The sequence below is a fragment of the Corella eumyota genome, chromosome 1 (assembly GCF_963082875.1).
Source record: "Corella eumyota chromosome 1, kaCorEumy4.1, whole genome shotgun sequence".
Lineage (NCBI taxonomy): Eukaryota > Metazoa > Chordata > Ascidiacea > Phlebobranchia > Corellidae > Corella > Corella eumyota.
Window position 1 is genome coordinate 19,709,249 of NC_137490.1, and position 17,886 is coordinate 19,727,134.

A 17,886-nucleotide genomic window follows, 5' to 3' on the forward strand; every position below is an offset into this window, starting at 1 on the left:
TAAACTTATTGCCCTTCAAAATAAAACAGAATTATATTAATTTATCATAACATGCCTAACAAATTCTATGATAATTGCACTACCTGAGTTTTTTTTTGATTAATATTTGGAATTTCTTTCTATGTACTATATCCAATAGGATATATATGGTACACATGATTGATTATCTCTATCCTGTGAATATGTTGTGCAGAAATTTAACAACTTTTTGCAATAAAAAAAACAATTTTACTTTTTTGTTGCTTAATTTTTTACAGCCTTAAGTTTTTGACATTTATTATATTTTAGTTTACTAACTTAATTAAAATTACTATAAGTTTAAGGTATTTAATGTGAGAGCTTAAATTAATTGAAATAATAAATGTAAAAACAAAAACTCAAATTTGACAAACAACGAAACTAGTTTTGTTAATTTTCTCTGCCTACACCACCAACGATTTTTGCCAAATTATTTAATTAAAACAAAGTTTTGGAGTTTTTGAATTTAATAACCTGTGTATAAGCAACAAAACTAAAATGTTTAAAATATTTTTTTAAACACAACAATATCTGAAATAATAATACAAAATAATACAAACGCTAAAAAAATCAAACTCAGCTGTTATCAAACTCAAAACAGTTTTTATCTATATTCGATTAAACTTTACCGAAAAATAATAATATAATTTTTATAATTTTTTTTTATTTAAAATTTTTTTTTATAATTTTTTTTTATATAATTTTCATAATTTTTTTTAAATGTTTTTAATAGGCTACAAAAATGTTTATGATACAAATAATTAGTACATAATATTGTCGTCAAAAGTCAACTGTATATAAATATAAATTAAAAAACATAACATAAAAATATATCAACGAAAAATTGCTTTAGAAAATATTAAAAATATTTTACATATTGGTGAACATAAATGGTTTATATATTTGTAACAAATAAGTTTTAAATTATTTTTACATTTATTAAAGGTTTGTTTCTTTTGTGTTGGAACCCTTTTGGTTCAACTGTTTTTGTATAAGAATTTGTTGTTTTTTTCTAACAAAAAATGATTTGATTTTGTTCCAAGCATTATCTAACACATTGGAGTACAAAAGTGGGTTAAGTGAGCTGTTAATTGGATAGAGAATAATAGCAGAATAGGCATAAGCAGAATCCGGAATGTGGACTCCTGAAATTTTTAAGAAAGCCATAATACAGATTGGAACCCAACAACAAAAATCTGTGAACACCAATCTCATAATCTTCTTTTGCATGACTAAAAGTAAATGTTATTAAAGTTAGTAAATATTGTTGAAATAAAAACAATTTTCGCATTCATACTGTTAAATGTAACGATTTCTCCATTTTTTTGTTTAGGCTAAGTGTTATTTGTTCCTAGTCACGTGTTTACACCTTAAGTCACGTGTTTATACCGTTATCTCTATCACATGGGCTGTATCACAGGATTTATTAGTTAACGGTGTTGCAATGTTTTATATGTAGTATTCGTGGTACAAGCTTGTGAACGGTTGTTTGTGAATCTTCTCGCAAAAAAATACTTATTTTACAAAAGAATATCAGGCTTCTCACAAAAGACTATCAGGCAAATAAACGTTACATTGAAGGTCCTGCCGAGATCAAATTATTTGAAGCCACAGCGAATTTAAAGAAAAGTTGCAAAAAGGAAAAACAATCGTTAGACCAACACTTGTTGTATATTGACCATTATTTTAAATCATCGTTGTTGATCAAGAACGTAGTCAAACAAGAACTACGAGCGATAAAAAGGGAACTAGCCTCCCTGAAAAAAGAATTGAGCTTAAGAGTGTGCCAATCACCAGAGCTTAACAGCAACCAAGCGCTAGAAAAACACACAGGTGACACCAACGTTGAAAGATATCTCATAAAGTTTAACCTCATAGCATACGCTACCAGATGGGATGCCAGAAAAAGTGGCAACAGGCTTGCACTTAGTCTATATGGTAAGGCTGCAAGCATCAAAATTCGAGAAAAGAAGAACTAGAAAAACTCAAACTAAATTGCTTTTTAAATGCAATAAAAATGATAGTGAGTTGCGTTCCGCCATTCATCACACATTACCATCTACAATTGAAAATGCTTTGAAGACAGGGCAGCTCTACGAACAATTGTATAGAGTGGATCTAACCACTACGAAAAATATCGCGCACCAGATCAAGTGACGACAGTTCAAAGGCGAGAAATACCAGGTTACCTTCCGCGTTTAACTTAATTTCTGACCCAACTTATTCCTCTTTAGAAAGAAATGTAACAATAAAGTCAAAAGCAGTGACCGTTGAAAAAGGTGGCGTTCAGGATGACGAAATTTTTAATATGCGTTTAATATCAGTAATAAATAACGAAGATTTCATAAAAGAGAAAGTTTCTCAGGCCCAATTAAAGGACAAAGAAATACAGAAAGTGAAACGAAGACTGTGCTCTAAAAAAACGCATAACAAATCTTTTTTAAAATATGATGAACAGCTGTCATCGTTGGTAGTTGAAAATAATATTCTTTTTCGACAATGGGAGTAGTCTTCCAGGTCTCAATTTTATTTACAAATAGTTGTGCCAACATCACTAAAGTTAAACATTTTAAAAGAAGCATGACAAGGGCACAGAGGCGTCATGTCAACGCTGAGATTATTACGAAAGCGTTTTTATTCAATTTCAATAAAATCTGATGTTATTAAATGTAATAAAAAGTGTGTTGGTTGCAAGAATAGAAAAAAAATCAACATGAGGAGTTGCAACCTGTATTCCCCGAAGAGACCGTTGTGCTTCGTGATAAAAACGAGGTGCAAAGTTTACAAAAAGACTCTCACTCAACTTTTGTAATAACGCAAAAGCTTGATGGATCTACCTATCGAATTAAAAAATCGAAGTGGCAAAACAAACCAATGAAAGTAACCAGAGCACGTTTACATAAACTCTGTTAATTTATTTGCGTATTCGTTCTTTCTCTTTATTACATGTTTTCTTACTATCGGAAGGGAAGAGTGTAACGAATCTGCCATTTTCTTGTTTAGGCTAAGTGTTATCCAGTCTGAAAAGCAGGGCAGTTTTCGACGAGATCTCGTGCGTGCAAGCGTAAAAAAATGCGTACTAAAATTTCCGGTCTAGGCCATAGAGATACTAATATGTGTATATATTACTATCTCTATGGTCTAGGCGAGCACGCATGATATATGTTAGCGTGTTTTAGGCATCAGTACTGCACATGCACATTTTTTTAAGACACTAGGCGTGCAAAACGCTAATTCCCGGCGTGCATTTTTTTAATGAAAAAAATCTCGTGCGTGCACGCTGTCCTACTTTCCAGACTGGAGTGTTATCTGTTCCTAGTCACGTGTTTACACCGTTATCTCTATCATGTGGGCTGTACCGCGTGAATTATTAGTGAACCATGTTGCAATGTATTATATGTAGTATTCGTGGTACAAGCTTGTGAACGGTTGTTTGTGAATCTTTTCGCAATAAAATATTATTTTACAAAAGAATATCAGGCAAATAAACGTTACATAAAAAACTTATTTTTATTACTTACTTCTTTTTTTCAATTCTCTTTGTGCAACGGCATTATCATTGGTAGGTTGAAGGTTCTTGTTTCCTTGTGAGCGTTTGTAAATCACAACATAAGCAACAAAAATGTAAACAAAAATTATGAAATTCAACGCAGTAACCGCAATGGAAAATAGCCAGGAAAAATCTTGTTTTGTCACAAAGATTTTTGGCATACAAACACTATGAGAGCTATAATATCTAAAACAAAATAAACAGTGGTTTAATATTTATTTTTTTACACTCTGTAAAAAACTCACCCAAAATACTTTGATATTTGTAAGGGAAAATCTGGAAATCTCTCATTTTGTATATCTTGTAACTCTTGCCACGAACTTGCAAAATTAATTTGATCAATAATTGAAGAAGATAAGTTTAAGTATTCTGGGGAAAATTTTGACTGAAGAATAAGGTAGTTCTGATAGTCTAAATCAATTGATTTAATGCAATAATAGTTAAGACTATATTTTTATGTGCGAAATTTAACAAAATATAAATTTTTAAAATACCAAATTTTTATTATGTACATAAAGCTTTTGCACAAATGAAATATTAGTCATTTTTATTTGACCTGTAAAGCTAACTTCAGTTGTGCTGAAGAATGGACTTTTAGTAGGTAGAAGAATTTCAGGAGTAAATGTGGTTTGAAAAGCATTTGAAATGGGTAAAAATGCAAGCAAAGCAGAAAAAGACCAAGCCATTAAAACTGCAACAACTACATATCTTCTTTTAGTAATTCGCTGAGATGCAAAAGGCTAAAAAGCATTTTTTGAATTATAATTTCATAGGAAAATTGGTAATTGAAAATCAAAGCACATAAATCTGTTTAGCACTATACACAATTAAATAAGAAGAACATTGAACATACAATAACATATAAAGTCTTTTATACATTTGTTTAATGACATAACATATTTTTGTTTTGTAGAGAAAAATTAATACAATTTATTTTTTTATATATATTTTTTTACCTTTAAAATAGAAAAGAGGCGGTATGAAGTCAATAAAGCCATTGTAACTACAGAAGTTTCGCTTGACAACACAATAAGAATACCCAGGGTAGTACACAAGGTGCTAGATCTCCATATCCAACTATAAGCACAGTATCTATCTATACAAAATTATAAAATTTATATTAAAAAAAAAATTAGTTATATTTTTATGTTCAATAAACCTAATACCTTGATAATAAACTCCAACTATGGCAAGAGCTAATAAATACACTCCCATTAAAAAATCAGCAAATGCCAAATTTATCACAAATATTTCATTTGCAGATATAGATTTGGAAGCATCGTTTCTTATACTTTTTATAATTCCAACAATGACAGCCTAAAATATGCTTAGTATTTACATTTTACCCTATCACATTAAGAAAAACAAAGCAAAATAGTTTAAATAGCAAAAATAGTCATGTTAAAAATTGTTTTACCAGATTTCCACAAATTGCAAAAATTCCCATAAACCAAATTCCAAAATATCTTAAAATACTGTTTCCGATAAGATTTTGGGGTGATGAAATAACATCATTAGTTGAAGGACATTCATCTGTTCCATCTTCACAATCGAAAACCCCATCCCCTATCTATGATATTACAATTTATTACATAACACTGCAACTAAAGAAGCTGTAGTTGTCAAAATTTATGATAGATCATGACACCACAGCAAACAAAAACAAGTAAAGCATTTTTTGTTTTGCATATATTATTATAATTGAACTAGATAAAAAATTTAAATTATTAAACTAACTTTTTCTCTTGAGACAAACAATGGGATTTTATTTTCACAATAAAATCTGCCATCATTTGTGCAACTTTTTTCATCAGATTTATCATAACAATCTATTACTCCATCACATACCTCCTGGTGACTAATAGACATCTACAAATATAAAGTTTTTAAAAACTATGTTATACTTGATAAAAAAAGAATTTACCCTTTCAAAATACAGATCTGGATTTGCATAACAATAAAAGCGTTTTGTATCGTGACACAATTGTATGTTCTCATCATCACCTAATCTATGCCCTTTATAAAAACTATCACCTACTACACCATTGCAACATTTTACATTGGTTATATTATTTCCTAGTAGGCAACATTTCGTTATATTAAATGTAGGTGAACTTTTCAAACAGACTGGTACCATGATCCTGAAATAAAATAAAGTGAAAAAAAACTTTTAAATGTAATTGCACTTTATTTAGATTTTTTAAGTTTTATAAATTAGTTGTTAATTATAAACTATATGCTTAGTTTAAAAATTATTTTTACAAATTTATTCTTGACAAAGCACAGTCATTTAAGTTTTGTATATCTTGATAACAATTTAGTTTGCATTCATCATCATTTTCCCAACAATCTGGTATTCCATCACAAAAAGTACCAAATTGGATAGTACATTCGGATTTTATTTCACACCTGCACCAAAATGTTTAATTTGACATTTTAACAAAAAATCTTTCATGCTAATATTTTTTGCTTTTAATTTTTACATATTGTAGATAAATTATAAACTAAAACACAACTAAATTTAGATTTGCTCACTATTTAAAAAATAAAATCTGTAATAACAATTATAATACACCTAACACCTAATTGTCAACGTTTCTTGAAAAAGAAACTAAAAACATATTTGCAAATACGGTTATTTAAATATACTAGTTATCCCATTTGTTTCAAAAATATATACCAAAAAATTTAGATACTGAAGCATCCTTGCAAAAGGAATTAACAGCAATTGGGTCAAAAATTTTGCGAAATTATTAAATAATGCTTAAAATATAATACTAAACCTGCACTTTTGTCCTTGTTTAGAAGCCTTTTTACATAATATTGGAATAGGACAAAAAAGAGAACTAAATACAGCATGAAAAAATTAAAATAATATACAGATTTAGTTGTGTAATATTATACATAAAAAAATAATATATTGTATTTTAATGGTAACTTAGCTTTCGAAAACTGTAAAATAAAGTTTAAAAAAAATTTGAAACACTTAATAAAAAATATTTTAAATTTTTCTAATTTACTTCTCATCCATATGGTCTCTACAATCATCAATTTGATCACAAATTCTTGCTTTGTTTATACAAGTTGTATTATCACATATCAATTCTCCAACCTTACATGAGTTGTTTTGCAGACTATAGACAAAACATGTTATTAAAATCAGATGCTTTTTTTAAAAAGATACCCATCACAAGAAAACTAGATTATATTTTTTATATTGAATGGCTTTTCCTAATACTTGATAACTTAATTGGACATTAAGTTAGTTAGTTTAATTAATTTTACAGTTTTATACTCAAAAAAGGGTGGTTAGTACTTAACTTTGTTAGTTTATATTACTTTAAATAGAAAATTTTAATATCAAAATACTTAGAAGTAAATGCAACTGGAGCTATATGTTGGCATAATTCTGTGACCATTTTAAATTGATTTTGGCAAAGACATTCATCTGATAAATCTGGGCAATCAATTTTTCCATCACAAACATGTTTGTTATTAATTAAAGTGGAATCCAAGCATTTCCAACAAGCAGTTTCATTTAACACCAAATTTTCTTTTTGAACAAAGCTAAAAAAAATCTATTCAATTATCACCGCAAAACTTTTTTATGCAATACATAAAAAATTACTAGTTTGTTTATAAATTTATTTCTGAAAATCAACCAACCTAATATTTTAAAAAATGTTATAAATATGACATGTTTTAAACCATAAAACATAATCTTTGACCATTTTTTGTTACATTGTTTTATTTTAATTTCACTTTTACTAATGTGCTAAAACCATAAAAATTTATTTTTACCTAGTGTTTTCGTCTTGCTTTTTGTTAAAACACAAATCAGCTTCATTTTTACAATCAGCAAAAAAATCATATAACAAACTTTGGGGTAAGAAACTACCCTCATGACTTGAGCATCTAAATCCTCGATAAGGATTCCCACTACAGGGATAACTGCATTCCCCAAAAGACATGTGCCGCGCACAAATTGTTTTAGTCTTTCCAATGTTACAGCTTTGTGATTTATCTTGATACAAGCATTCAAAGTAAAAGTCTGGGTGTTGCCTCCAACAATTATAAATATCAACAAAATCATGTTTGTCCACCCGCCAAATTACTAGACACCTTAAAAATAAATGCTACTTTACAATAACAGGTATATATTCTAAAATATATTTTTTAATAAAAATTGATTATGTATCAATTTCTACAAAAAATAAAAGCTCTTATTAAATAATTTTACTTATACAAAGCTCAACAACTAGAATCATACTCAAATCCAAAATTCAAGGGTACAGAACCAAAGAACAATAAAAGGATAGATAAGTAGAATTTCATTTTTAAACTCTAAAATAAAGAAAATTATTACTTTATAATTTAAAAAAAAAAATAAAACTACTGAACTTATAGTCTTTTAAAGTAAAACTAAACCATATTAAGTTATTACAAAAAGCCTACACCCCTTACACACTAATAAACATTATGTTTTACACCCATGACGAAGTAAATGTAATAAACTTCATAACAATCAGACTTCCTGTATTAAACTTTATAACAGTTGCACTTACATTTTATTTGTTTATAATATAAAATGACAAAATTTGTTTTTTGTTATTCCAAATCTATTATTAGGTTAAAAACTGCTCTGACTTTGATAATTACTTTGAATTGGATTCCATAAATTGGATTCCCTGAATTGGATTATTGTTAAATAAGGATGTATATGCATGGAGTTTTATTATAAACCCACTTCCTGTTACGTTATAATTATGTATAAAGTTAAATATCATTACTGCATTAAAATCTATTTTAAAAAAGTTTATTACAGCTCTGAATTTAATAAATATTTACTTACTTAAATAAAAAAAATAAAATACTTAAATAAAAAAATAATAATTCATGATTAAATGTATAAACTAATAAAGAAATTTAAAGGTAACGGAGTTAACATCAAAAAAATTGCCTTTGCAATACAATTAACTTTTATGTTAAACGAAAATTTAACTTCATTTTTAATTTTAAAACAAATAGTAAGTAAATAGTTTTTAGGATACTGGAAAACAATATTAGCTTACATACATCTAATAAGTGTTAATTATGTTTTAACAGACTCAACTAACTTTTTTTGCTCTTGTTTTGTCACAAAAATCTTTGGCATACAAACACTATGAGAGCTATAATATCTATAAAACAATAATATTGGTTTTTGATTTCATTTTTTTCCATATTTTTTTCAAATTTTTAAAACCTCCCCAATATACTTTGATATTTGTAAAGATAAGTCTGGAAACCTCTTAATTTTTATATCTTGTAACTCTTGCCATGAACTTGCAAAATTAATTTGATCAATAATTGAAGAAGATAAGTTTGAGTATTCTAGGGAAAATTTAGACTAAAGAATAAGGTAGTTCGGATAGTCTAAATCAATTAAATTAATGTAATAATAGTTAAGACTATTTCTTTATGAATGAAATTTAACAAAATACAAATTAAAAAAATACCAAGTTTTTTAATTATATGTATATAAAGCTTTTGCACAAATAAATTAATAGTCATTTTTAATTTGACCTGTAAAGCTAACTTCAGTTGTGTTAAAGAATGCACTTTTAGTAAGTAGATTAATTTCAGGAGTAAATGTGGTTTAAAAAACATTTGCAAGTGGTAGAAATGCAAGCAAAGCAGAAAAACACCAAGCCATGAAAACTGCAACAACTACATGTTTTGTTTTAGGAAAACTCTGAGATGCAAAAGGCTAAAAAACATTATTTTATAAATAATTCTATAAAAAAAGATATACCGGTTTATAAATAATTCTATAAAAAAAACATATAATAAGTAAATAACTTTACAAACATTAACATATTCATTTATACTATATATTTGTTTAATGATATAACATAATTCTGTTTTATGGTAAAATCTTTTGCTGCATCTTATTCTTATATAATAAGCACATTTAGAATAGAAAAGAGGCGGTAAGAAGTCAATAAAGCCATGGTTACTACTGAAGTCTCGCTTGACAAGACTATGAGAATCCCTAAGGTGGTGCACAAGGTGCTAGATCTCCATATTCGACTATATGCACAATACCTATCTATAAAAAAAATGAAATCTATATTAAAATAAATAAGAATGAAAAAAAATTTCAAATATTAAGGCGGAAAAATGAGCAATGTATAATGTTTTAGCTTACAATCTAAATACCTTGGTAATAGACCCCGACGCTAGCAAGACATACTAAATAAAATCCCATTAAAAAGTCGGCAAATGCTAAATTTATCACAAATATTTCATTTGCAGATATAGATTTGGAAGCCTTACTTCTTACACTTTTCATAATTTCAACAATAACAGCCTAAAATAGGTTTTTATATTTAAATATACATCAACCTATCACGTTAAGAAAAACAGTTCAACAGTTTAAAATAGAAAAAGTAATCTTGTTTAAAATTGTTTTACCAAGTTTCCACCAAGGGCAAGAATTCCCATAAACCAAATTCCAAAATATCTTAAAATATTATTTCCAATAAGATTTTTTGTTGATGAAATGACATCGTGCGTTGAAGGGCATTCATCTGTTCCATCTTCACAATCAAAAACCCCATCACCTATCTATAATATAACCATTTATTATTCAAGTACTACCACTACAAAAATAGGGGGGGAACGCCAAAATTTAAAATAGCTTATAACACCACAGTAAACGAAAACCATAAAAACATTTTTTGTTTTGCAGATACTTTTATGATGTAGTAAATAAAACAATTTTAGTCATTAAACTGACTTTTTGTCTAGAGATAAACAATGGGATTTTATTTTCACAATAAAATCTGCCATCGGTTTGGCAAAGCATTTCATCAGATTTATCAACACAATCTATTACTCCATCACATACTTCTTGTTGAGTAATAGATACCTACAAATTTTACAAAATTTTAGGTCATAGGATTTCAAAATTCTAGTATATTTGTTCTAATAAAATAGATTTACCCGATTATCATTGGCTTGACAAAAAAATCGTTGTCTATCATGGCACAGTTTAATACTTTCATCTTCTCGTAGAAAATAATTATCACCCAGTATGCCATTGCAACATAATGGTAAACCAATTACCTCAAGTTGTAGACAACAATTAGTTTGATTAAATGTAGTCGAACTAAACATACATATGTCCATAGTGAACCTAAAATAACAATGAGTTCAGTCAAATTTTATTAAAATGACATCCTTATAACTTTTATGCAATGAAAAAATGTTATACAACTAAAATATGATACACACAATTTAAAACCTAAATTTAGTAACACTTTATTAAGATTATTTCAGTTTTATTATTTTTTTGTATAAATGCATAGTTTTAAAGTATATTTTTACATATTCGTTCTCGACAAAGCACAGTCATGTAAGTTTTGTATATTTTGATAACAATTTGGTGTGTACTCGTCATCAAAAAGCATGCAATTTTGTACTCCGTCACAGAATGTAGCAACTTTACTTTTACATTCTCCAAATTTTTTACACCTGCACCCATAACAAAATGTTCAATTTACCTTTTAATAGATAATTTATATATGTTTATATTCCTTACTTTTAATCATTTTATTTTTTAATATATAGACCAAAGTTTAAAATGGCGCACACAACTTACTGATTAAATCGAGATTTAGTTAAATATTTCACAATTTTGGGATATAACTTAAAGTAAGAAATAAAACTTAACCTGCACTTTTGTCCTTGTTTAGAAGCCTCTGTACAATATATTGGATTGGGACAAAATGGAAAACTAAACACAGCACAAAAAGAAATTAAAAAAATATAAAAAAAAATTAGTGTGCATTATTTATATAACATTTTTTTGTATATATATTTATCCTCGATGTGGGATGGTCAAATCCATGCATGAAACCTAAGTTACTTCTACCAACTTTCGGGGTGCCTTTAGCAGTTTGGGATATTATTTAGATTATAATTGCCCGGTAATTCTGCTGCTGATTAAGTGCTGGCTCAGCAAGAGTTCAGACTGTTTATAGCGCCTTACTCAGTGGCGCTAAAGCATAAGAGAAGTGGGGATTGAACCCACAACCTCATAGTGATGTAGCAAGTGTTCTTACCGCTACACCGCACTGCCGGTATACACAATAATGAATGTATTTAAATAAGGTTACTATGCTTTAAACTTATTATCAAAACAGTTAATAAATAGTATACCAAACAATTTTAAATTACTTTTCATCCTTTTGATCTTCACAATCAACAATTCCATCACAAATCCCTGTTTTGTTTATACAAGTTGTATTATCACATATTATACAAGTTGTATTATCACATATTGGATTACATGAGTTGTTTTCTGGACTATAGGCAAAAACATCTTGTTACTTCATTAAAAATGTCAACTTCATAAAATAGTTACCAAAAATCAATAGTTTTTTAAGCAGCATTTAAATTTATACCAATACTTCAAATTAGGCATGTAATATTGTAAATTATTAATGACTTAGTTTTATGCTTAAAAAAGATTGTGTAGTAGGCCTACACAATTTTGTTATTGTTCAATACAAAAATTTTAATCAAAAAATACTTAAATGTTGATGCAACTGGAGCTATATGTTGGCATAATTTCGTAAACATTTTCCATTGATTTTGGCAAAGACATTCATCTGATAAATCTGGACAATCAATTTTTCCATCACAAACATGTTTCTTATTAATTAAAGTGGAATCCAAGCATTTCCAACAAGCAGTTTCATTTAACACCAAGTTCTTTTTTTGAACTAAACTAAAAAATATATATATATATTAAACATAAGCGTTAAGTTTTTACATAAAATGCAATTAATAATGAACATCTAAAAAAGTTGTAAGTTGAATGAAATTTAAACCAGGCAATACGCTATTTTTCCAATAGAAAGTAAGCTTAAGGTTAAATTTATAAGAAATAGCATTATCGGGCATATAGACCAGAATAAAAAAAAATTAAGATAAAAGATAGACTTGATAAGGACTGTAATATACAGAAAAAAAATTGCAGGAACCATTAGGCCTGCAGGTTTATTTAATTTATTATGGCATGTTTGAAACCATGAAAATGCACATGTCAATTTTTCCATCTTCTTACTACTTCATTTAATAAATGTTTTTTTTTTTTGTATATATATCTTTATCTTTGATGTGGGAAAGTCGAATGTGCAACTTAAACATAAAGTAACAACTGTTACTCCGACCCAGTCTTGAGTTGCCTTCAGCAGTTTGGGATATTATAGATTATAATTGCCCGGTAATTATGCTGCTGATTAAGCAGGAGTTCATACCGTTTATAGCGCCTTACTCAAGGGCGCTACAGCATGAAAGCAGTGGGGATTAAACCCACGACTTCATAGTGGTGTAGCAAGTGTTCTTACCACTACACCACGCTGCCGGCTTTTATCATCACCAATTTGCTAAAAATATTATTAATAAAAATTTTATTTACTTGGTGTTAAGATTTTTGACTTTGTCGAAGCACAAGTCAGCTCCGTTGTCACAATCAGCAATAAAATCATATAAAAGAAATTGGGGTAAGAACTGAGAGTCACGATTTGAGCATCTGAATCCTTGTTGAAGAAAACTTTCAAAACAGGAAGCCAGGCATCCCATAGAAATTTTACTTCGCAAACAGAGTGTTTTGTTTGCACTACTCTTGCAGTCATGTGATTCAGATCGATATGGACATTCAAAAAATAATTCTGGGTGAAGCTTTGAACATTTGTAAACAAGCTTTTGAACATTTTGTAATCATATTCCTTCAACGGATAATTTATTAAAGGAGTTTTACTTGACACACAACTAAAAAAACACAAAAAAAGTTGTGTTATAGAAAAGCATTTTCGGTTTAAAATATATATTTTAATACAATAAAAATGAACATTTATATTTATTAAAAGATGATAGCTATAACTATTTAATCAATATTAACTTATAGCTTGACAACTAGAATCATACTTTAGTTTAAATCGGGATTCAGATGAATAATTATCACCAGAGTAGTCTTCATATCCATAAACTTCAAATCCAAAAAACAATAAATATTTAAATAGGTAAGAATTTATATTTAAAACCTAAAATAGTCAAAAAACATTAAATTTTAATATAAAAAATAATAAACTTTTAAACTTATTGCCTTCAAAATAAAACAGAACTATATAGATTAATTTATCATAACATGCCCAACAAATTCTATGATAATTGCACTACCTGAGTTTTTTTTGATTAATATTTGGAATTTCTTTCTATGTACTATTTCCAATAGGATATATATGGTACACATGATTGATTATCTCTATCCTGTGAATATGTTGTGCAGAAATTTAACAACTTTTTGCAATAAAAAAAACAATTTTACTTTTTTGTTGCTCAATTTTTTACAGCCTTAAGTTTTTGACATTTATTATATTTTATTTTACTAACTTAATTAAAATTACTATAAGTTTAAGGTATTTAATGTGAGAGCTTAACTTAATTGAAATAATAAATGTTAGAACAAAAACTCAAATTTTACAAAGAACAAAACTAGTTTTGAACTTACTTTATGTGTTAGAAAAGCGATGCACGATCCTATAGAGCACGGCGACACAGTAAATATATATGCAAACGGAAACGATTCAGTTATAACCGCAAGGTTCTTGTTTAATTCGTTCCAGTGGCTAAGTCATGCAGAAGAACATCTTATATATCTTCATTGTCGAATGTATGTTTGTCAAGATAGATCAGAGTGTCAAGAGGCAGATTAAACATAAATTCAAAAGATTTAAAAATAACAAAACAGATAATTTGAACAAAGGTTAGAAATTAACCAAAATAAAAATTACTTTTGGTGAAAAACAATTTGTTGAATCAAAGTAATTAAAAATAGCATTTGATTGAAAACACTTAAAAGATATTAAGCTTTTTTTGGTTTATTGGTCGAGCCTTTTGTTTGCACAATTAAGATACCAAAAATCCTTTAAATGTAGTGACTTGAACTGCATATGCTTATATACCGAAAATCATTTTGCCAAAAAAACATATTTCCGAAAAACAAAAATTAAAAATTGACATTTATAGAATTTTTTTTTTGATTAATTTTTTGAAAAAGGGTAATGGCAAAAAAAGTAATAAAAAACTCTTATTTTCGGTAAATTGTGTTTTTCGGCTTAATCTTTTTATATTTATTAATTCCAATAAAGGAAAGTAGACACAATTTAAACAAGTAGTAACATTTGTTACCCCAATCCAGTCTCGAAATGCCTTTGGCAGTTAAAGATATTATCATATAGATTATAATTTCCAATAATTACCACTAGACCATGCTGCCGGTATCATATATATACATAAAGTTAATCCAGTCTGTTATAGCAAAACATCTTAAGTCTTGCTATAGCAAAATAACACCACATTTTATGTAAGAAAATAATAAGTTACATTTAACCGACCTTCATGTTTGCATGTTGAACAGTGTGCTGGTTTCTTTTTTGAAATATTAACAACTTCTTTCGATTTCCATAATTTTAACTCTTTTATGCAATTATCACCTTTGAACTTAGATACAATTTGTATTGCATGAACCTTAAAATAAGTTTCAAAATTATTTAAATTAATTTATTTAAATCATTTATTTATAGATATAAGTGTGAACACTTATAAACTTAATTTTTTTTATAAAATTTTTTTAAACAAAACAATCTTTTTGAAATTTAACAATTTTTTCAAATTTAATTTTAATATTTACTGTTAAAAAACCTATAACTTTCATTACCCGCCCGATACCAGGTATTCCTTGTGGACAATAATCACATCCGAGTATTAAACCAAGAGCTATCAGTGAACTTCTATTCAGTGATAATTTTGACTCTATGTCTTTCATTTTGTAACATTCGGTTGAAATTCCCTAAAAATTTAAAACTTTTATTTAAAAATGATTCAATAACCAAATAATTTTTTAGCATCCTTGCTATTTCACTAGTTTTGTGATGATATTTATTATTAAACAGCAAGTTTTCAAAGAGGTAAAAGGTCCAATTTAATCAGCAACACTTAATCAGTAGCTTGATTATTAGAAAACTATAAATTATAATATCACAAACTGTCAAAGGCAGCTCGAGATTGAGTTAAGAATAGTGTTACTCTATGTTTAGGTTGTAAAGTCGATCTTATCACATCAAAAATCAAAATATTTAAAAGCTTCACTAGTAACATATCGCATTTCACTTATCTTACCTTGCTGTCAACAGTTAAATTTCTATACACTATCTTAGCTCCATACAGGAAACAATCTCCATCATTAGTTACACAACCATCTACAATATTATCCATGTTTAATGCAGCACAAGTTGCTTCAGCTTCCCCTGCAGACTTAATCCAAGGAACACCCAAGCAATCTAACAACTTGCAACACTGTATTGAAAAAAACTTTTTGTTAAATAATTCCTTTTTATGTTTAAGTTCTGACAATATTAATTAATATAAGGCGTAGGTACAAATAAAAAAAATGTTTTTTATTGTCTTTTTTACCTCATTAAATCTTGCATTTAATCTGCTCCTAGAACCAGTTCCATGACTTCTAACTGAAGTAGGTTCCTTTCTAATTAATTTGTTTTAAAATTAAAATCCTAGTTAACATACCACCATAAAACAATTTAATATTAATTTTTGCTAAAAATGTTCCAATTTTTAAAATTCAACTTGCAGAAATAGCCTAACAGTTTTTTTACCTTGCGTTCATTCTTTTCGCCATTGTATCCCATTTTAACTTTGGTGCTTTTCCATCAATAATAAATATTGGTTTTATTCCGTTACGAGTTAGTGATGTTACTCGAAAGAACAAATTTCTAAAAATTAATTTTGTTAATTTAGTGTCCTTTGTAAACAATTAGCAACAATACATTTACAACAGAAAAATTAATATTAAAAATAGACAGTCTAAGACCATGAAATAAACAATTGCAGTTAACACTTCTGTTGTTGTAGTTAGAAAACTGGGCTTCACTATTTAAGGTCTTGAGTTGATCCCAAAAATGTACACGTTGTAGCATCTATCAGGAAGGCGCTATAAACAACCTGAACCCCTGTGAAGCTTTACAGCAATTCGCAAGTTGACAATATGGTAAATAAAATTCCAAATCGCAAAAGATAATTTAAGACAAAATTGGAATAATAAATGTTACTTAATTTTTAATCTGTAAAAGCGGCTTTTTACAAGGACAAGTTGATACACAACAATTTTTAAATTTTATAAAACCTTAAATATGGTTTGCTTATTGCATTTTTCATAGGTTTAACTGATTCTGCTTCACATATCCACATTGCAAGATCGATTGCAAGTGTTTTACCAAACAAATCTTCTTTAGTTTTATGAGTTTGAACATCTTGTAATATTTCCCATAGACCTAGTACCCCCATTTTAAATATTTCAAAAAAGAAAAATCGCAATTTGATGGATTTTAATATTCTATAAATAGATTATTTAACGTTTACTCATATTTGCATTATTTTAGTTGTAAAATTTATCAGCATCTGTTCTTTCTGTCAGTCTGTTTTTTTGGCTGAAAGATCTTACCATATTTTATTAAAATAACCTTAACAGTTTAAGATATCAATGAATATTATTACACGATAATTATTCTATTTACTGTTTTTTGCTGAAGTTTCCTAAACGATCTACAACACCTAACCATGTAAGCAGTAAAACTAGTTACCACATACTTCTAGCTCCCCGCGTTTTTTGCAGGCCGAATCTTCTGGCCGAAGCTTTTCACTGTCGTAGCTTCTGGTCCCCCTTCTAGCTGACTAGTTACCACACGGGATCGCACAGACATAGCGAAAGAAGTAACTGTGTTTTGAATTGACGTTTTTGCAAAATGATGTCATTTTTTAAATCTTTATCCTCGGCGTGCCAAGAACAACTTCACTGCATAAACATGGGGTAACATTTAGTTTACGGTGGCCAAATCTCAAGTTGCCCTTGACAAAATGTGTTTTTATTTATTATTACACAATAGTTAATCTGTAGATTGGTTTTTAGGCCTTTTTTTTGCTATTTGCACCTGAAAATTTCTGGCAACAAGCATTTTCATTATACAAACTTGATCAAATGACCCTTTTAAAAAAGCTTAGAACCCTTTGCATTTTCAAACAATTTTTTATTATTATTTTTGGACGAAACCGCAAAGTAATTTTACAAAGTTTTTGAATATTTAAAAGCATTTTTAAAAGCAACAACACAAAAAAAGCTTTAAAATATTAATAAACGCCACAACATCTAAAAAATAAATACAAACAAAAACCTAACAAAAAATCTTTTAAAA

At 28.0% G+C, this 17,886-nt stretch overlaps 2 protein-coding genes across 3 annotated transcripts; both read right to left on the bottom strand.

The window, feature by feature from the left end:
- Positions 1-8,533: 8,533 nt before the first annotated feature.
- On the bottom strand, positions 8,534-14,268 carry LOC145750545 (uncharacterized). 2 transcript variants are annotated; one of them, XM_082566607.1, is made up of 13 exons: positions 14,130-14,268; positions 13,799-13,888; positions 13,547-13,607; positions 13,038-13,390; positions 12,147-12,344; positions 11,792-11,920; positions 11,286-11,348; positions 10,940-11,086; positions 10,556-10,748; positions 10,350-10,481; positions 10,025-10,177; positions 9,770-9,920; positions 8,534-9,659 (listed from the first exon to the last, which is right to left on the bottom strand). In XM_082566607.1, the coding sequence occupies exons 4-13, from the start codon at positions 13,199-13,201 to the stop codon at positions 9,505-9,507; spliced, it is 1,485 nt and encodes a 494-aa protein (XP_082422733.1). In that variant the 5' UTR covers positions 13,202-13,390; positions 13,547-13,607; positions 13,799-13,888; positions 14,130-14,268; the 3' UTR covers positions 8,534-9,504. The 2 variants fall into 2 exon arrangements, with proteins under 2 accessions (XP_082422733.1, XP_082422742.1); XM_082566616.1 differs by having other exon boundaries at positions 13,799-13,918.
- Positions 14,269-14,980: 712 nt separating this feature from the next.
- LOC145741814 (flap endonuclease GEN homolog 1-like) lies at positions 14,981-16,981 on the bottom strand. Its single transcript, XM_082559480.1, has 6 exons — positions 16,821-16,981; positions 16,294-16,410; positions 16,094-16,163; positions 15,800-15,976; positions 15,339-15,470; positions 14,981-15,148 (listed from the first exon to the last, which is right to left on the bottom strand). Exons 1-6 carry the CDS (start codon positions 16,979-16,981, stop codon positions 14,981-14,983), a joined length of 825 nt encoding a protein of 274 aa, XP_082415606.1.
- Between the last annotated feature and the right edge of the window lie 905 nt (positions 16,982-17,886).

What these genes read in the sequence shown, in the direction of transcription:
- LOC145750545 (XM_082566607.1), bottom strand. Translation starts at nt 13,201, where the DNA reads ATGGGATGCCTGGCTTCCTGTTTTGAAAGTTTTCTTCAACAAGGATTC. An exon ending in AAACAAGGACAAAAGTGCAG is followed by an intron (nt 11,087 to 11,285) that starts GTTAAGTTTTAT and finishes TTATGGGTGCAG; the next exon opens with GTGTAAAAAATTTGGAGAAT. An exon ending in CGTCGGGGTCTATTACCAAG is followed by an intron (nt 9,660 to 9,769) that starts GTATTTAGATTG and finishes TTTTTTTTATAG; the next exon opens with ATAGGTATTGTGCATATAGT.
- LOC145741814 (XM_082559480.1), bottom strand. Translation starts at nt 16,981, where the DNA reads ATGGGGGTACTAGGTCTATGGGAAATATTACAAGATGTTCAAACTCAT. An exon ending in GCGAAAAGAATGAACGCAAG is followed by an intron (nt 16,164 to 16,293) that starts GTAAAAAAACTG and finishes CAAATTAATTAG; the next exon opens with AAAGGAACCTACTTCAGTTA. An exon ending in ATTTAACTGTTGACAGCAAG is followed by an intron (nt 15,471 to 15,799) that starts GTAAGATAAGTG and finishes TTAAATTTTTAG; the next exon opens with GGAATTTCAACCGAATGTTA.